At 31.4% G+C, this 22,197-nt stretch overlaps 1 protein-coding gene across 2 annotated transcripts in view; it reads left to right on the top strand.

Moving 5' to 3' along the window:
• Positions 1-22,197, top strand: part of LOC106677687 (transcription factor Sox-9-B) — a 62,279-nt gene that overhangs the window by 33,291 nt on the left and 6,791 nt on the right. For both annotated transcript variants that reach the window (XM_014415753.2, XM_067049450.1), the window contains exon 2: positions 691-837. In XM_014415753.2, coding sequence (XP_014271239.1) covers positions 691-837 — 147 coding nt within the window. The remainder of the gene's footprint in view (positions 1-690; positions 838-22,197) is intronic.

Genomic DNA, 22,197 nt, shown 5'->3' on the forward strand with positions numbered 1-22,197 from the left:
AAAAACCTTTTTATATTTTTTATTCCCCCTTACCATTAGGGGGCAGCGGTAGCAGCGTGGTAACGCGCCAGTCTACCAACCCACAGGTTGTGAGATCGTATCCCCGGTCCCACCCGGGCTTTTTCCAAGCACAAAATAATGTAAAACTCACTGACAACCTCTCCCGGGGCATTTGTATGGCCCGTTAGCCAATGGGTGGCACTTACAAAACAAGCGTGGAGTGACGAACCCACACTGCGAAAAAACTGTATTTATTAATACATCGTGCGAGGACTTAGGCCTCCATGGTCTGTTGCCCATAAAATAATAATAAATACCATTAGAGTTATAAGTTTTGACTTTCCTCTGTATAGTTTTCATTAAAGTAATAAACAATTAATTTTTTCTCCTCTTGGGCTTTTGGACTAAATGTCATAACATCGAATTCTGTTAATCCTGTTTATATGAAATTTTCCCAGTATTAATTTAATCAAATTCCAAATATGGCAAATGTATTTTTCTGGGCTAGCTTATTTTTCGAAATGGTTTCTTTTTAGATTTTTTTTGCTATAAAAAATTTGAAATGATTTGTCTCATTTGTTGTCTAGGACTCATCTAATTGTCTATTGTGAAATATTAGTCACACTATTATTATTTTTAGTGAACTTAGTTTTACTGTAACCACTAATTATACTATTACATATATTTTAGGAACTCCTCGGAGAAGAAGAAGGCCCACGTGAAGAGGCCGATGAACGCCTTCATGGTGTGGGCCCAGGCTGCCAGGAGACGCCTCTCCGACCAGTATCCTACCCTCCACAATGCCGAGCTTAGCAAGACTCTCGGCCAGCTATGGAAGTAAGATTTGTTAACACTATATGATCATGATTCTGATTAAAAATGATGCAACAGTTTAACTAAAATAATTGCTATATGTAAGAAATACAAAGTGTCATAAACTTTTCTGACGATAAATCAATTGAGAAACTATTCAGAGTGGTAATTGACATCTCTCTTGTTTTCTTTGAGAGTTTAGACTTTGCTACCTCTTCTCCAGCGCACTTAACCTGCAATTTCCAATCGAAAGAGATATTTCCAATAAAGGATTTTCATAGAAAGTTTATTTTAAAATGAGTTTTTATCTGTTATTTCTCCAATGCGTTCTAAAGGCGTAAATCGCAGAGAACTGCAAACATTTTTTTACGGATTTTAATAATTGTTTCTTCAAATAAGTTAGTGCATAAACATTGATATCGTCCATCTAACGTTTACTACATTTGCTGGATTACTTCAGTGTTCCTTGTGGTTATGTTCATGCATTTCCCTTTGAGAGCACCAGATAGAGATTTAAATTATGGTTGACAGTACTCTGGAGCAACTACTATCTGAACTATTTCCAGAACCGAGAACTTCAGGACGCCAGTCCATGCCAAACGGTAATTGAATGACCATTAGTTGTATAGGATTACTTATTAGTTACAAAATAACTAAGTTCGTACTATATTATGAATAATAGTAATAATAAAGGCTTAGTGAACCCGAAGGTTCGATGCCGACACCTCCAATCGTTATCTACATAAATCTGTCCACCGATGCCCTTCCAAACCCAAATCTACTGAATCAGTTTTAACGCAGTCCTCCCATCTACGTTCCGGTCTACTCCTCGGACGTTACCCGGAAGTTTACGTAATAGGTTATTTTCAAGAACCTTAAGGCGCTGTCCTTTCCGTAGTGTAAGAGCCCACGTTTCGCATCCTTAAAATTTAGAAATTGAAAAATAAAAAAATTTCCTGCCTTTAACCTGGTTTTTATTTCCTCATCGATTCCGTTTTTTCCAGTTACCGTAGAACCTAAATACTTGAACCTATCCAACGAATTAAAAAAATATTTAAGAATATATTATTCAAAATTATATCATATCAATTAATACAACGATAATTCTAGCTATATAAATATAATATAAACATAAAAAAATTTATATTCAAAGTTCGGCATAATCTGATTTACAGATGTAACATTTTTTACATTTTATAAATAAAATTTTACCTAATTAATTAATGAAATTCGTGGTTAAGAGTTATCAAGAATATTACTAAAACAATTAATTATAAAATCTTGACATTATATACCCTCAATGAGGAGCCTATAACCAGAATTTCCATTAGTGAATCACTCATTCATAACTCTTTATCAATGGTGCTGATAACAAAAGCTTTATTGATGTTTTTTTTGTTTCAATTGCTGAATTGTGCTGGCTCCGATTCATAAAATCCTCAGAGGACATCGACTTCTTATAATAACAACTCTGTTGTGTTTTTGATTATAACGATAAAAAAATAAAAGAACTTTCATTTCTCTGATGGATATTAAATTTTCATTTAGGCATAGCGTTATGGTCTCTCCCTTGATTATTTTATGTACATTAATGTTGTTTGTACCTGAATTTTATTATTTTAATTCTTTAGAAACTCTTCCTTGTTATATAGGTGCTTCCTCTACTACATTTATGTTATTACGTTAGTTTCAGTTATGCACAATATTCTGTTTTCTATTTAATTTGTTTATTTAAATTTCCAAAAATACCAATCCTGCTGAAAATAGTTCATAATTATCATTCTGAAGCCTACAATTAAAATTTTATACTTATTAGTCATCATTTATCAAATACTAAGTTAGGATGTAAATAAATGGGAACCAGAAGATTCATAAAAATTAAAGATAATGATATCGACTAAATAGCATTTTTTAACTCAATTTTTTGGATACATTTGTTCTACCTGCCCAATTATACGAATTCAAATGGTTTGAAACATTTGAAAAGATCTTTTGGTGTTAGACTGTTTATTGATGCAGGCTTTATAAGAGCAAGCTATGACCTAAAGAAACGTAACAGTAACCATATACGTATTAAAACGTTTCCGTGGGTACTTGTTGTCTTGGCAGTAATCTTCATACCCTAGGAAGATCATGCAATGCTCAAATGTTTCAATAGGTTTGTTCCAAGACGATACGAAACTGCTTACAGGTACAGGTTTTGAAACGGTACTACTCATGTTTTGGATCTCGTTGGAACAGAACAAACAAGTTTGAAATTATTGTTTGAAAACGTAAAACTAAATTTCAGTCAAGACAAATTTATTGTTATTTTGGCCTTTTTCCTTAAAAATGTCTGAAAGTACTGTAACTGAACAACATTTTATATTATATTATTTTAAAGTTTATTTTGTATTTTAGGAGGTTAACAATTTCCTTGTGGGAGTGGTAAGGCAATGGACTACTAACTCCAAGGACCCGGGTTCGAATCCGGCTATGGCAAATAATTATTTTTTACCTGTAGCTGTTGAGTTGGGTGCCCTCCGGGGTCCACCCAGTCTCAAGTGGATAATTGGCTAAAAATCTGGCGGTCCAGCGTTATTCTGACCAAATCACCTCCTCGCACAACCGTTTAACTAGTAACAGTACTTCCTTACAAAGTACTGTACCCCTGACTCTTTAATATGCTTTAGTTTACATTAGTTTATTTTTTTAATTAAAATAAAATTAGCTCTGTACATTTTAAGAGGAAATGGCATTGGTCGATTTTTCTTGTTGTCTTTCAATTTACAAATAGCCCCGAAAATCCTTGTCGAAAGAAGAAAAGAAAAAATGGGAGCAATAGGTGAAAAATAAAAGATATAAAAAATCAAGAATTACCCAAAACTTGCCACTCGTCTGGATGCTCAAAAATGTTGATTGAACTTGTACCAAGAAGGTAAGAGTCCTGTTTAAGATCTTATTAGGGACATTAGCCTCATAAGGAAATCATAAAACAAACCAGAAGAATAACTCTTTTTATAATGCAAAAAAATGTTCCTAGATGACATAAATATATTTTTTCATTTTCCATTTTCGCCTATATAGACCTATTTACTGGCTCTCATTTCACCATGTATTTATTTAAAAAATAAAAAATAAACTTTAAATGCATTAGTGGTAAGAAAAATAATTTTAAATATGATAAAAATCCAATTAAACATAAAAACAAATTTAAAATAAAAAGTTTTATTTACTTAAAAAATAAAAAATAAACTTTAGATGCATTAGTGGTAAGAAAAATAAGTTTAAATATGATAAAAATGCAATTAAACATAAAAACAAATTTAAAATAAAAAGTTTTTATATACAATTTTCTTTTTTACTATATTATAATTTTCGAGAGTATAATAAATATTTTAACGAAATGGAGATGTAAAAAAAAAATCGGTTATTTACGGTTTCCTTTTATAATTTATACTGTTTATGTTCGAAAATATTTGTTAATTCATCATATTTATGTTGTATTCTGAGATATGTTGACGTGATTCTAATCAGTAAATTTTCGTGTCTCTCTCGCTCTCTTTTTTTCTTTTTAATTAATGTAATGCATGTTTACCATAGACTCTGAAATTCATCTGGTGGGAATTCTCCGGTTCCTGGCCTCCCTTTGGAATCGTCAAATTAAACTGTTATAGATAAGGACGTGGGAACATCTTTATCAATAGGGGCTGTTAGAACTGCAGGTGTTAGTCCCTATCTCAATCCTATACCTTTTGATTGATTAGAAAAAAATAAATAAAAAGAAAACTCTGAATAGATATGATAATTAGGGATACCATGGAACATCTTTTTTCTAGTTCAACTCTAGATGTACATATACTACCTTTATTTAAGAACGGAGGTGTACAATGCAAACCTTAGATCCAGGGTGTAAATTTCATTTCTACCACATTCCCGGTAAACGAGAATGTTATTGACATAATATTATATAATTACTTTCTTTCTTTAATTTATATTTTATACTACAATGTGTTAACAGTTATTGCTAAATAATTGCCAGCAAGAAGGAAAGTAAATAGGATTGGGAACAGACTAAAATAGAATGGGATCCTTTTGTAAAAAATTATTATATTTTATCGGAATGTTGATAGTAAGGTATATAAATTAAGAATTTAAATTTAAAACAATTTTATATTTTGTAAAATAAATTAAAAGATTTTGTCATATTTTCAGCTGGATATATCTTACATATTCATTATTCACCTGTTTTGTAAACTACGACGAGAAAGCTAAACGTAGAACCGTTTTATTTTACTTACTATTGTCTCATGAACTCGACAGTAAATAAACAAAACTGATGTTTACATTTGTAAGGTTAACCACCGGGGAAGTGAAATATTAGTGGACTAAACAGTGATTGGGATAGTCCTTGTGGGATGCCTTCACTTCAACTATAGATCACTAAAGCACTTCGTCACTATGACGGCTGCAGCTTCAATTAACCAAGGAGGCGCCCTGCCGGGTTCAAAGGTCCGATATACCGACGGCTGGGGCAACAGCAACAATAACAATAAAGGCTGGGCTTTGGCTCTTCTCTTCGATTGGATCTTAGTATAATAAGGCATTTAATGTAAATAATAAAATTTATTACTAAACAGAAGTTCTGACAGGCCTTTCAAAGGCCAGTAAAATCAGAACGAAAAAAAAAATCCTTTAAAAAAAATCAGATAAAGTTGGAAATAGTTTTAATTGATGTATTTTGCATCTAATTAGAAGGAACTATTTTTGCCCCGATTTTCTCGGTGATCTTTAACCGGTATTCTCCTAATACATCGTAATTTTCTTACTTTTTTACTGTATTTAATATCACTAAAAAACTAAAAACCTGGTTATGATTGTTAAAAATTAAATGATTGTTTTATAAAATTTAGATCATTAAATTCATAAGATAATTACCAGATCACCTCCATATTGGATAAAATATTGACAATTGACAATCTTCACTTTTTTTTTGTGAGTTCCTTAAACACCCCAACCTCGAGACTAAAACCTAACTTATGTCCACCAATGGTTTCTATTTTTCGATACGTGCGGATTATCGATATAATTTTACCCAGATTGGGAATTGATAGGCTTGTCTCCCAATCAGTGAACTGTGCAATGTGAATGGTATTTAAAAGGCAAGAGACATATATTTACTTATACCTGGTATATATATTTACTCATAATTCAAAAGGTTTGCCCGAACAACTAGATACCAACATTTTGTAAATTTATTTCAGCAAACATCATGAAAACTACAAATGCTACGACAGTACATATAATCCAATTGATATTATATTTAACTAGCTTCAATTTGAGTGCTGATGGATATCTGTACGTCTAATAGTTTTTGAAATATAGTTTTTCATTAACCAAAAGTTTTGTATACATGAGATTATTGTGTAGTTTGCATAGGAAGGAAGAAGAGAAACTATCATAATAATAAACCTGTAAAATAAGGATTTTAGTTTTTGAAGAATCAGGTAATTGTTTTAATTAATACATTTTGCACCTAATAAGAATGAACTAAGTTTGTCCCGATTTCCGTGGTAAATTTTCAACAGTACTCTCTAAATATATCATTTTATTGTAAAAATGATTTAGAGCATTTAGTTCTGTGTTGAATGACTACCATAAAATTAGAATTTGATCAAGGGATGTTTTCAAAACGATAGTCAAGTAAGTGCCTAATTTTACAATTTTTTTTTTTCAATTACAAACTTTGCTCCTCAGCATTACGATCAATCTGATCACAAAAATCAATTTAATAATAGTTATAGATTATCTAACTATCTTTCTAATGACAGCCTTATTTTTTTAAAATTTGGTCTAGAGTAACTTTATGACAACTACATTTTCAAAATAATGTCTTACATTGTAAATATAACATTGCAGACAGTGCAAGTAAACAATAAAAAAAAACATTATTAAATCTATGCTATAAAATAAAAGCAACATTTGGGGAAAATTATACCTCTGGAATTCTTTGACATTCAGGTGTCTGTTAGCAATCAAATTAAGGCTTATTGAATTTAATATAAAGTAATTTTTAAAAAATATTCGTATATTTATCTTACTTCATAGGAGTAGTAGTTTCCATGATATTAGCCAAAATAAGTTCCTGAAATGTTCATATCTAGTTGATCGGGCAAAACAAACTATATCTCAGGAATTATTAGACGTACAAATGTTTATTAGCAATCAAATTGAAGCTAGTTAAATGTAATATGAAGCAGTTTATTATAATTATTATCGTGGGAGTTGTAATGCAAAATAAATTCACAAAATGTTAGTATCTATTTGTTCGGACAAACCTTTTGATTTATGAAAAAATGTATCGTAGAAACCGTTAGACACAAAGATATCTATTAGGACTAAAATCGAAGCTAGTTCAATGTTCTATGATGAGTTTTTAACAATAATTTTCGTAGGAGTTGTAGGTTTCTATCTCCGGAACTATTTATTATTCGTACAGGTTTTTGTTTTCTACCCAAATTATAGTTTTATGAATGCCCTATAAAGTAGTTTATAATAAACAAGTTTTTTCAAAGAGGTAAAATATTTTTAATATAGTTTTTCATAAACCAAATAATTTGTTCGAACAACTAGAAATCAACATTTTGTGAATTTATTTTGGCAAATATCATGAAAACTACTACTCCTACAAAGTAGGATAAATTTTTAGGAACATTTTATACAAATTACTTTATAGTACATTTAATAAGCTTTCATTTGATTGTTTATAGACTCCTGTATGTCTAATAATTCCTGAGATATAGTTTTCCCCAAATTAATTCACAATTTCAAAATAAAAATTCCAAAATCAAAAATTGATTTCATTATATCGTCATTAAATTTTTTTTTTTTTTATATTGTGAATATTATGAAATCATCAGGAGTACCAGCGTAATACTGGTACCAGCGTGGCAACGCGACAGTATAGTACAGGTTGTCAGATCGGATCCCGGTCCCACCACGAGCTTTTTTCAAGCATAAAATAATGCAAAACTTACTCACAAACTCTCCCCGGGCATTTGTGAGGCCCGTTAGCCAATGGGTGGCACTCACAAAAAAATAGGCGTGGGAGTGAGGAACCCACCCTACGAAAAAAACACATCAAGAAACGCGCGATGTATTTCCCAATACGAGGACTTAGACCACTATGGTCTGTCGCCCATCTGATAATAATAATAAATATCATGAAAACTACTGCTCCTACGAAAATGATTATTATTATCTACTTTTTAACACATTGAACTAGCTTCAATTTGAGTGCTAATAGATTTCTTTACGTGTAACGATTTCTATGATAGTAGTTTATTATGAATATCTTCGTGGGGTTAGTAGTTTCCCTATTACTCACTAAATACTGATGTTTTGTTCATAAAAAAAAGCTGATCGTGGAAGAACCGTATCTCGGGAACTTTCATACGTTCGGGCTTAAGTGTAAATGTTAAGAGTTCTGTAACGGTTCAAATTTTATAAAATTTGATATAAATATAAAAAGGTAACTATAATATTTTTTGTGAGATAGTTTCCATTATATTGAGCATGAAGTGTTCTATATAACTTTAAAAGTATTTTATTTCCTGGACGAAAAATTTTGCTAAGATTAACTTGTGGGCTAGTTTATTGTCCAAGATAAATATAATCTAAAATAAAATCTATCTCGAATCATCTAAATTGATATGGTAATGGTATAGTGTATATATGTACATATGTTATGGTATGGTATGGTGCAGGTTCATTATTGTATAATCTGCAAATTTCGAAGAGAAAGTACTATTGTAAATCCTCTCCATTATTTCCTTAAAATTCAATTTTTTTCCAACAAAAATCACGTCAATGATTCAAGATCAAGAGAGATTTATTTTTTGAGACAGGCAACCAGCGATGGCTTGTGTTAAGAGTGGAGGATGACATTTTTTTTTAATTTTCATACATTTTAGATACATTTTATTTTGAATCGCATGAATAATCCAATTATAATTAATATCTCTCATAATTATGTAATTAATATAATTTATTACTTGCTAAGAATTTATTATTAAATACTACTAATAGGTTTACTGAATTCGCAGGTTCTGTGTGGTTTCTCATCAGATTGGAAAAAGTAGGTCTGTTGATTTCAAAATGTTTTTTTATAATGCAAATGAAATCTTTTCAAACCAAACCATCTTAAGAGATGAGCCAACTCTTCATAACAAACATCATTACTCGGCAAGATTGATCAAGATCTTGATAGATTGAATCCAAGAAAATATATTGGCAGGCTCTCCAACAGAGATGAGAAATTTCTCATGTATCTTTCGATAACAAACATATTGCTCAATATTTTATCATTCCTTTTGCTTGATAGCGATTTAGTAAAAACATTATGATAAACAATTCTTTTCAAGTTTTGAAATGTTTGCGGTATTTTATTTATGTTTCCATAACATTAGATTATTTTACAAATGTTGTAATTTTTCGAAGTTAGATGTTTTAAGCCAAACATACAATTTCTTTCCAAATTACGTACCTTCAGCTCCTTGTTAACACCAGTGGATTCAATTTTTTATTCTGATTTACTCTTCATTATATTATTTTTTTGGTTTTTCTCGCTATTGCTGGTTGAGTATCAGAGGTGGGGGACCTAGAAGTCCAACCACCTTCATATTTTGTTTATTTATTTATTTTCTTTTTTCAAATATTTAAAACAATCGCACTATACGTGCTGTGTCTAAGAGGCCCGACCGTTGAGCCTCTCTTAGTACATCAATAGGTATTATTATTATTTATTTTTTATCATTATATTATAACAAATAGATATAAGTGTTTTATTACATCAAATCTCCATTCTTCTGATTCTCCACAAGATGTTCGAAACTGTATCATTTTAAATTTTCTATGTTCAAATTTCTATAATATGTACAAAACTCCATATTTTAAGTCAAAGTTGTTTTCAAATATCCTGCGGTGATTTTGGTATTCATCAGTTCAAACTGCTAAGATTCTTTCCATGTCTCCACCATGTATTTTAATTAAATTATAGACAGACGGTTTTGGGGTTAAAACTCGATGTTTTACGAAATTCTTTTGATAAAAGTATATAAAAATTCTTATTATATACTAATAAATATTTTTTCTAATTTTTTAATTTAACAAAATATGCTCAGAAGTATGATCTGAGGAGAGAGTGAGATGAGTCTCGTCAGACTTAGCAGTAATGATTGAAGAATTACCGAGTTTTTGAAAATATTGTACTTGTAAACCAGGCTGCTTTTGCATTTGTGTAAATAAGGCCTGAAGACGATGGATGAAGCCTTTAGTGAGACCCATCAGTAAATATTTTGTGACTTTTGTGATTACCCTTATTTTTAAACCAATTCTTCGTTTATGCGTCTTTTGGTATTTTTGGTGTCGTAGTGGATTTTGTAACCTCTTCCAGCTCTCCTAATCCTGGAATTTCGAATTCCCGCATCGTTATCCAAAGCGTTAAAAGAATTTTGAAAACTACCAGCGGTTTTTGGCGATTAATGCCTCAAAGACTTGTCGGTTCAGACTAATGAATGTAGAATCGCTTAAGATTAGATTTTTTATGAGGATCCTTTATACAGGATATCTCTTTCTTCTGGAGAATTTTATTCACCATAACTAATACTTACTATTTTTTTTTAGCTCTTAACTCTTAGTTTAACCCGGACAGACACAATAAAATACCTCGGATTGACATTAGACAAACGACTTACATGGACTCCCCACATAAAAATAACAAAACAAAAGCTAAATTTCCGACTTAAATTATTATTTCATCTTTTAAATAAACGATCAAAATTACCACTTTCAGAAAAACTAAAGATTTATACTTACCTTCTCAGACCAATTTGGACTTACGGTGCACAAATTTATGGATATGCCAAAAAAACTAACTTACTGAAACTGCAACAGTTTCAATCAAAATTACTAAGACTGATCAGTAGTGCTCCCCCCTACATCAGTAACAAGAACTTACACAAAGACTTACGAACTGCCTACGTACAAACAACCATTAAATCATTATATAAACGGTTTCACGACGCACTTCCATCACACACTAACCCTCTAATTCAAGGACTATCAACACTAGACTTAGCAGATACGAGACGACGTTCTTAAATTGATTTTTAAATTTCAATTTTAATGGAGAGGCATCATTGGATGACCTTAACCATCATGCCTTCATGACTTTTTTTTTTTTCTTTTTTTTTTTTTCTCTCTCTCTCTACATCTCATTCGCTGGTTGTAAAAATACTTTTACAGTTGTGAATAAACTTAATAAAGTAAAAAAAATAAAAAAAACTCTTAAGAAAAGGCTATGAATCAAGTTTTGAAAATCTTATATATAATAATATCTAGTCTTGATATCTAGATATTCGGTAGGCACATTCTCAGCATTCGACCTTAATTATGCTAAAGGATACTCGGACTTATCCAGTACCTCGCTACTTCCTGACACTCTTGGAGGAAGTACTCATCGGACTTGATAAAGAAGATGGGTGTTGAAGGAAAGCAGGTTGTAGCTGTTGGATTGTAGGAAGGCAAAAAGAGCGTTGAAGATAAGAGACGTATAGTGTTTGGTTAGGTGTCCCGTGGCATCTGCGCCCTTAGCCCACGTGTTCCACTTCTTATCATTAAGAGATTCCCGCTTCTAAAGTATATTTGCATTATACAATATTTTTTTTATTTACTATCGGCCAATATCTATATTGGGCAACATCCATTACTTTTTTTTTTTAAATCTAAACCTACTGGAATTTATATTATAACTAGCATTCCCCTTCTTCGCCCTGTGTAATATAAATACAAAATTTGAACTAATAATTTAATTCAATTAATATTTTTTGGTGATGAATCTCTGTTATTTCAGATATATATTGTCGCTTTGGCACGTTTTGACTATTTTTTTTTATTACCTTTTCTTTTCTGAAATGTCCTTTTTTTGTAAATTCTCCCCCCTTTACAGCCCTTTACCTATATTTCAAGGTTAATATAAGAAGTGAATTATAAGGTTCGATTAAAATAAAATCGACGGGACCAGCCGTTATTCAACCATTGCTACTGCAAGGAAATTAGTTTTTCGCATGAACATATAATATAGATGTTCTTAGATATAGAAAATACTTGATGGTATTTGTTAAAGTTGATACTAAACCATGCAAATAATACTCCTCAACTTTCCTCCAACCTTTTTGAACTAAAGCGGATAACTGTTCTGGAATTATAGGCGTTGTAAGGAAATATGATGACCCATGTCAACATCGATTTTCAATTTTCCTCAAACTTAGGTTCAAATCTGACGAAATAAATGCGTGTTAAGGAAAATACATTTGCGAATGCGTAAACGAAAATATTGGACGGTGTCAGATTCGTACTGGATCATTTTTAGACCAATTTTCAAATTTGAACCGAATCGGAAGAACCCATTTCGAAATATAGAAAAACACGTTAACGCCTGCATAATCTAAAGTAATAGTATCTTAGTAGTTAGGTGGAAGATAGTAGTTTCGTTTACGCAAAATAGTGGACGAAATCTGATATAATCATTGGGACCATCCTCCACAATTCTTAAGGATTTGATCAAAACCAGAGAAACGGTCGGATAGATTGTGCACGAAATTGAATACACGGAACCAAATTTGTTACTTGATATCCAAAACATAGTGCGAGTAAAACTTTCGGTTCTGATGGCAATTTTGTTTTTGATGACCAACTTTGCTACCCTCGATAGTTAGGATGCAAAAATAAATTTATTGAACCTGAATAAGTTATATTACCCCTTAGTATTAAAATAAATAGATTTTTAATCAGTTTGTGGAAATTCTTCCTCTTAGATAGGTCATTGCGTGTAGTCAATCTAGGAGAACCTCTATCAAAGTCTGTTCCTTTCTTGTGCACCTCGGTCCGTGTCCTAACTGGAGCAAGGTAGTGCGACGGCGATGGCCGAATGCCCTCATTGAATTTCAAATGTTAAATTAGGACCCTCAGATATATACCTTGTGTTTGATTTTTTCTTAGGGTGACTTAGACGTTGATCGTCCAGTTAAGACAGCCTCGTAGTTCACCCAATTCGTTCACTATTTACGATAATGTCCTTTTCTCCCTCACCAATCTTTCCCTTACCATATCTTCCCAGACAGTTTCCAAATATACCCGCTCTTTCCTCCTTCCCACCACCACCATTCTTAAAAAACTCGGATAGAATTTGAATAGAATAAGAACGGAGAAAAAAGAGAACTTGTAATAAACGAATTCTCACATTCCAAAAATCACCTTTGACCAAATTCTTCCCTAGAAAGTTTCGTAAGTATCCTGTCATATCTTTTACATCTTAATTGTCTTTTTATTATAAAAATGTAATATTTATCAAGTTTTTCGGTGATCAAGGAAAAGCTAAACTGTATTCCCGTTCTTGGGAGCCCGAAAATAAATCATATAAAGCAGTTGCTTGCCTTTTTAATTTTTAATATTCATTAATGAAGACACTTTTGTAAATATTAGTGTTATATTTTTTTACTTTAGTTACTTGATTCCTTCTTGTCGCATGTATTAGTGCGTAGGGCAAGGCATTAATACTTATACAGTTTAATAGATTTCACTAGCTCAAAAGGTTTTGAAAGAACGTCGGCGATTTATAGTTTTAGATGATCAGTACTAGTCTAAGGAAACCTTTACTACACTTTATGAATAATCGATTTTATACCAATGATTGGGATTACCATCGATACCCGAGACGGAACGATGTGTTTGCCTAAGCGTCAATGGGCGCGGGAGAGCTGATGAAGCGAATGTTTAGCTTATCATCAAAGCGGCCCGCCTCGGCGAGAATATTTAGAAGGCCGCCGCTGGTCACGGCATTCTGAATCAGGAACTGAGCCAAATCTGACGAATAATCTTATTATTAAGGTGCTCTATTTATTTATAGCTCTAGGGCTGTATAGCGGTTGTCAGCACTGTTTTAGGGATAGCCCCCTTCCGCTTAGAAAAGTAAGACCTAGGTAATAAAGAAATTGGGGAAAGTTTTTCTCCCTACCTAGCCGTTTCTGGCTTTTTTTTTTTTTTTTTTCAGGAATAGGTTTTAACGTGGAGAAAATATGCATACTACCAATAAATAACACTAATGTTGAAATTTTTCATATCATATATTATAGGATTTCTAAAATTTATTATGAGAACATTTAACAATAATTTAGGGTTGTTTGTGTAGCCTAACGCTCGTTGAGTTCCTTACTGATGAGATTTATTTGAGATAATTAAATATTTTCCTTTGGAACGATTATTATTCACACTGAATCAAAACTCTAATGCAGTTTTACTCAATACTTTTTGATATTTATTCCTTCTATAATATTTTTTAACGTTAAAAATATTTTATTTAAAAATAAATAGAATCAAAATCTTATTAAATTTACTTTAACCAATGTCTCTGTTATGTTAAATTCAAATGAGATATTATAAAACCGTTAAAACTCAAAACGGTTTATATAAAAATCAGATGTAATTATAGCATCAATTATAGGATTATATGTATCGCCTTCGAACATTACTTGGCTCCGGAAAGTGGACCAGGAACAATTGCTCGAATAATTATTTTTTTATGATCCACTTCCTGGTACACCCCTGACATAGGAGGGGATTATCTATAGGGTACCACTCTATTCTAATCATGGTGGGGGGTCAAATTTTCATTTCAAGCAACCCCCCAGGCCGGATTAGAGCCGGCGCCGTCAGGCGAGTCAGATTATATTACTATTAGAGTCAGGAGATAGTCAAACTTGTTGCTATAACTCCCTCGGCTCCCAACACAGCTTTCAAAACTTCAAAGATTGCGAAAATTAACTATAAAATAGGGATATTCATGATATTGTGTCAAATCTAAAATGTTTTATCTTGTTAAATGTTATAAGTATAGGATTGTGAGCAGCCCTATTTAAAGTCATGTTAAATGTTAAATGGATAAGAACTCCTAGTGGATTTTTATAGCAACTTGTTTTATAACCATTCCTTTTAAAACTTCATGTTATTGTTTACTTCTTAGTTTTGATTAAAGTAATTTATTACAACATGCCTAAAGTAAGTGAAAAGTAGAATTTGTGTGAAAGTTGGGCTACTGAGTCCCTTGTTTATCTTATTACTTGTGAGGAAGAGAATCAAGATGAGCTAATTTACAACTGTCATTACATTATTATTATCATCCATTGCTTTATTAGTTTTAACAACATCCCAATAATACCTAATATAATAAAAAGTCAAACAACGAGCAAGTTACCTTACACAAAAACAAACAAAACGGTGAAGAGCTAAGCTGGTCTGTTGCGTGACGTTATTCTCCATTTAACAGACTTAGTAACAGACTCTCTTTAATATGTTATATTGTTTTAACATGGTAAAAGAAGGAAATATTTTTCCATTTAACGTAAGTTTTTCCATTTAACATGTTAAAGTAAAGATCATGAATACACCTAATAAAGAAAGTACTAAACAAACGTGCTTTTAAAGGATGCCAGACTCGATCAAAAGCTTATCTCAAACAAGTTAAAGAGGGACTTTAATAACTGTAAATTAAAATAATATAGACTGTTAAAACTGAGAGGAGTTAATAAAGTGGATCGAAAAAATAAAGATTCTTGTAATAGATAACACACTAGCTATAAATGCACTGAGTAATGGAAAAGGCCACTTAAGTCTGAAAGAATGAATGATTATCAGAAAATGAAGAAACAAGAGAAGGGAATAAAAAATAAATGATATTTTCGAGGTTCCTAGCTTCGGAAAAACACTTATAAGAAACAAATATTAGTGAGAATTAAATGCGTATTCTTCATGCCTAGAGGTGACTAACATTTAAATTTTATTCGACACTCGTTTAAATATAACTGTGTTAATAAAGTTACAAAATGTAAATATGTATTAATTTCTTAGTTTGGGGTATCCAAATTTATATAGACAATACCATGAAGCTGGTTTTTGATAAGTTGTAAAAAAAGTGAATAGGTTTTTAAGGATGGTGGATGTTTTTATTATGTTCAAAAATCGTTTAAATCAAAATTAAACTTGAATTTATAATTACTCCACAATAAATAATTTGAAACTTCATTACTTTCACTGATTTCTATTTTTAAAAGTATATCATAAAACCTGATGGGGACTATACATGTTAATTTAATTAGATTTACATAACTGAGTGTATACAGATTTTTTTTCTATTATTAAAAACCTATATTAAAATAAGATTTAGGGAAAACAGTAATCATAAAAGCTTGTATTCTAAGGTTTGACAGATAACAATCTAGTGCAGTGCGCTCATCACAAAACATTCACTTGCGTCCCCAAGTTTTAAGTTATCACTATTTTTGTAAATTGCGATGAAAAAATCTTAAGACCATAGATATCGAAAATTATGAACAAATAATTTTTATTTCTCTGTCGCAATAAATCTTATTTTAAAGTTCTTGGAAGTGGGAATTACGAACAGTTTTTCAAAGCATAACGATGCCGTAAACGATCGGGAGAGATCGGACGTTCTCACCTTTTGCTGATCGAATCGGATGTTTCAATTTTGCCTTTTTTTCTATCTTAATTATTAATATAATCCTTTAGTATTTTGTATTTATCCATTGTTTATTATTACAAACAATGAGAATCAGTCAAGTTTTTTCCAATAAACCAAATTAAAGATATTTTAGTGGAAGATTTTTTGAAAATTTGCTATTAATTTATAATATATTCAATTATAATTTTATTCAATGAAAATAAAAACTAAAGTGTCGAAGTAATTCTTTCAAAACAAAAATTAATAATTATTTTCAGAGCCACTTATTATCTGTGAGCAAATCATTTCTATTCCTATGTTACTTTTCGTATGTTAATGTGGATTTTAATGAAATAAAGTTACTTTAAGATATTTCCAAATAGGTTGCCATGAAATTTCTAGTGAACATTATCGGGTAACTATGATCCACCTCTCGTGCAGAATTCCCCTATAATGTTACATTAATTAAGTTGTTAGTAAGATATAAGAGAATAATGAAGTACCATTCAAATATAATCGATTGTATGCTCCCATTCATAACTCGTTAATTCATTAGATGCCTTATCGTACCAGTTAAATATGAATGGTCGATTGTTCAGGAGGAGAACTGTATGAATAGGTGTCCAACACTAGTCAAAACAGTATCTATATAATTATTTTAATTTATTTTTATTATCTTATTTATACAAACTTTCTTCTAATAAAAAAAAGTCTATTATAAAAAAAAAACCTATGCTAAATTCTCCTGGAATTAATCAAACATAACTGTAATTCACGCAGTAGAATGTAATTAAACAAATTATTTTAATAGATAATTATTAATTAATAATGATTAAATTAATAACTTAGTACAATGTAATTAGGCGAAGGCGAAAAGCAATTTTTTTGAGAAAGGAGTGAGACAAAATTTTAAATTTACCAACAGTTTTGACTGTATATTAAATATTTTAATTTCTCAACTCTATTATGAAATATTTTTATCAATAAATCACTTTTGAAAGATGTATTTCACCTGAATATTTAAGAAAGGACCTGAATACAACTTATAAGTAAGTGTTTATCAAGTATCTAGTATTTTAAATTTCTTAACTCTTGAGGATTTGAACTTTTAACTTACATATTGTAAACGGTGATACCTGACAATGACTTTTTTTTTATTTAAAGAACATTATATTATAGATACCAGCAAAATCACAATTTTTAACTTCAGAGGTGGTTTAATTGATTTTAAATTTGAATAACTTTAAGTGAAATGTTCTACAACAATTTGCGCAGATGGAAGAGGAGTGAGTGCCTTCTTTACCCCTTCTTCCTCCCAGTTGGGCCGTATTTGCCACTCCTAATAATTCATATTGATAATTACATAAATGATTTATATGTAATACGTTTAGTATAATCGTAGGCATTGATTGATCATTATTCCTATTCATTTTTCATTTTTTCCGAAAGAGTTCAAAAATGTTTTCTGTTAAAACAACCTTAGTAGTAATCCAGGGTTTTAGTGGTATACCTCACTTCACCTTTATTTCTCGATTAGCCAGTGCAATCGCCTTTTCACAAACGGTACAAGATTGTTAGGGATTATTAGAGAAAAACTGAATAAAAAAAATCTCATGACATCGGACACAATACAAAACGTATCTTAGAATAGTATACTAGCGACTGCAATTCTTTTATCCTTCTATGGAACAAGTTCTAAAAGTATGGAAAAAAGAATAAACACCAAGCAATAATAAAGAACAAACACTGAAACTAAACCAATTTAGATCTGAGTTTAACATATTTGCTTAACGTCTTCAAATACTACACAACATACATAAATGAACACACTGAGACTCAATATTAAAAATTTCACGTTTTTATTGAAGATTAATTTTTATTATAAAGACGAATTTCCGATTGTTAACTGAAGGGGCATTACCATGTAATTTCGATCTACAACATTTGTTGGTAGTCATGTCAAGATTTCGTTAAAAAACAAGACAATAAATTATAATAAATTGAAATATTTTTTAATTAAACAGATAACACTTAAAGATAAGATGCCATTCGATAAGTGCTATCGATATATTGGGAGATGCAGTTTTCACCGATACTCAGGCCGGGGTTTAGAGTAAGCGGTTTTCATTCTTTATCAGCCACCTTTCAGCTCATTTCACAAATAAGCAAATTATTTCTTTTATCTATTTTGCATCCAGTTGCACTTGATCATGCGTTTCGGATGCTGCATCATGAATTCCGCAGGTTCAACCGGAGTGAGTTTTTTCTAGCATTTCCTTCATACTCTCCAACTAATAACCGAGATGTCCATCACTGTTACAGTTTAGTGTCAAATCATATGGTAAAAAACATCTATTGCTTCTTACAGTCTATAAAATTGTTACATTTGTGTAACAAAAAACAATCACTAGTGATGTAAAGAATCCTAATTAATGGGGAAAAAAATTTCTTGATAGTAATAGAAAATTCATCATCATCATCACAGACACTACAAAGGTCTTGTACAAAGGCAAGAGTCTGCCAAGATCTTGTTTCCAAACATTTCTGTTCATCGGTTTCAACCTCGTCTGCCCATACCAATCGTGGCCCTCCTCTCTTTTTCCTTCCACACACCCAAACAATTATTTATAATGAATGAGTCGCAATCCTTCTGCTAGGCCTCAGTCTTGAGAGTTTTATATATTGTACCACATCTTGTTCCCGGCATATTCGGGGAATTATGCAATGTACAATGCAGCCTAAACTGATCGCTATTATCGACAGTGCCATACGTTTAATGTTCTTAAGATCTTTCTCTCAAATATCATTAAACTATCGGCACCCCCTCGCTATAATAGAAATTTTAGATAGTCAATAATAGAAAAGTTCTTTACAGAAATCCAAAATTTAAATTTACAGTACATTTAGAAGTACTGGCAATGGTAACTTATATTGAGAGATTTTTCAAATCATGTTGTATATAGAAGTTTAGTTGTGCGCATTACGTTGGGTTCGCAAAACAAGTTATAAAATACGTCAAATGATCCACATTCTGCAAAAGGGAACCAGATATTTGGTAGCAGTACTAAGGAAATTGGATTTTGAGTTCAATTGCAACTAACAATTTACAAATAGAACTACATATGTCCTAATTACTTCCACTAATATTATATTAAAGGGCTTATATTTTATGCATACGTTGTCTCTCAAACATTTTCTAATAGACAGATATAACACATTTTTGGTGAATGGTTTCGTTTTCAGGGCTCAGTGCTTTCGTTGCCAGTTAATAGATGCCACTGTGTTGGGGCATGGATTTTTTCTGAAGAGCATTGAGTGCCAATAAGAGAACATTATTATTATCATTAAACTAACGATATGATAAAGCCTTCTTCGCCTCGACTCATTTGGATATTTTGTGAGTTATCCCTTACTTGGCTAGAGGTCACAGAGGAATTTGATACTTCATTAGGTTTTAGGGTTGATTATTGCAACATCTTTAGCTTTAATTATTGCCTGGTTCAAGTATTGTAATATGTGAAAGGCGTCACATTTACATAGAATATCCTCAGGCATTTCTTCGTCCTCTGAGCGCGGACGACAAATGAAATCTTCCTTTAACTTAATCCTTATTATAACTTCATTCGTTTCCAGGTTTAGGTAAAATTTCGCCTTCTCCTTTGAAGCATCCATAAAGAATCCAGATTGTTTCATCCCACGTTTTGTAACCCAGTATCATTTCTTTTTCTCTATTTTCCAGGTTTCCTTATAACACTAATAGATATACTACAGTAAATAATGTTGTTTTTCAACCCTTTAATATGACAATATATAATATGTCTTTAAGCCTTTGATGGCAGGTTCTTTTTTGCAATGTGTGGTTAAAATGTATGTCAAATTGTATAAGTTATGCCAACTGAATACATCCTATCGGAACTGGCAGAAATTTGGCCGTATGTGGATACGGTGTAACAAATTGATGAACATACTGGCAACTAATGCTATCTCCTATGACAACTGTAGCGAGGGCTATCTAACGAAGATAACCCCGGCGGGCCCTCCCGCCTCGGGCACTCATGTCCGAATCCATCAATTATTATTTACAATCAGCATCCTTTCAGTTTTTTACGCGTCAGAAAAACTAAAGTAGCTGAGTGATTTCTGTGAGAAGTAATGTGTGTATATTTTTAAACGGTTTTTTTTCAATATGTTTCCTTTGTTGATGTTTTAGAAGATTATAAAAACGTTCTTAATTAAAATCCCACAAAACTTAAGACATGCCACAAGATTCACCTACTGAAGTACTAAAACTGTTGAAATGGCCATGTATGTAATTACGTAATTTTCCCAATAGATTGTGGTAGATAAATAGACAGTTATCCTTGGAAAATTGTAAAACAAAGCTTTGAATTTATCAAATAGCAGTAAATAACCAGTCAGCCCAAACACTGCACATTAAAATATGGAAAAATGGGAATAAGAATAAAAATCAAAACTAAAGGGATTTATAAATATAGGAATAAAGAGACCAAATTCTTGATTTTGATTTATAATCTTTTTCCCTCTTTTAATGTGTACTGTTTTTTTAGATACTTTTTTTATTTATTATTTCCGTTTTTATTATTTGTATAAAACCTTTTTGGAATTTTTGTTTATTTATACTTTTCTCATTTTTATTTCATTTAATTTACTTTGTTCATTTTTATATAAATTTTCACAAATTTTAAATCATAATTAGCCACACCTTAGTTTATGTTTATTTCATGTTATCTATTTTCTTACTTTCTTACCTTATTTTACTAGTTATATCTTTTTTAGCCCTGATGAAGCCCTGCAACGTGGGTCGAAACGTTGGCTTGCAGAAAATTATTTAATTAATATTTGAAATATTTCTTTGATCGTATCCGAACCATTTTCCTTTCATATATTACATACGATCAATCAACAATGTTCCAAAGAATATTTTTAAATCCTTTCAAATTAGCCATAGCATGCAAGTAAAAATATAGCGAATAGAGGATACAAACCTCAATATGACAAATTTTTATATATTATAAATTGTCTACGTACTATCTCTGTATATCGATAGTAACATAGTAATATAAACGTTTCGCGCAATAAATCTTTGGGAGATCTAACCTCTTCCCATTCTTCCTCAGTCGCATTTAGTCAGTTTGGACTGTTTTTGTGACCTAATGCAATATACGTTTTGTTTATAAAACAAATTCGTTTGTCTACTAGTGATAGCAGACAAACCGAAACCTTTATTGTTAAAAAGTTTGTGCAGTGGAACAGACATAAAGTTGTCGAGACAACGGCGTGTGCATGCTAGTGGAGGCATTTTTTTTTTTTTTGATGCTTTCAATTATTATTAAGATATTTGATTTTATCATAGTCTGACTCAGCGACCATCCCTCGATTAGAACACAGCCTTACTCTTTCCGGTCGTAGTCGGGCACTCTCGAAAACAGCAGAGGTCGCTCATTCTAGGAAAAAATTATATTTTAAAAATGGGAGAAACGTGGGACAAGGACTAACTAAGTGTTGGTAGTTTTTAGTCCTATCATTTCTTCAATGTCTGTTTTTTTCATTTTGGCGCTTAATGTATTCAAACAGTCTTCAAACTTGGTGTGCCTGTGAAAGTAAAAATGATGTGCAACTTTCTATCCTATGACGTATTGTCGTATCTCCCATAAGTTATAAATTATATTGAGTAGAATTTTCGATCCATTGGAAATTAACTTTTTATGAATAGCTGCGAACTACTTTCTGGTGAAAATCTTCAAAATAGAGAATGAAAGCACATTAGATTCTGCTTCAAATAAATACCTAAGTTTAAGAAGTTTTAGAAC

The sequence above is a fragment of the Halyomorpha halys genome, unplaced genomic scaffold (assembly GCF_000696795.3).
Source record: "Halyomorpha halys isolate HHAL.00 unplaced genomic scaffold, Hhal_1.1 Scaffold106.1, whole genome shotgun sequence".
Lineage (NCBI taxonomy): Eukaryota > Metazoa > Arthropoda > Insecta > Hemiptera > Pentatomidae > Halyomorpha > Halyomorpha halys.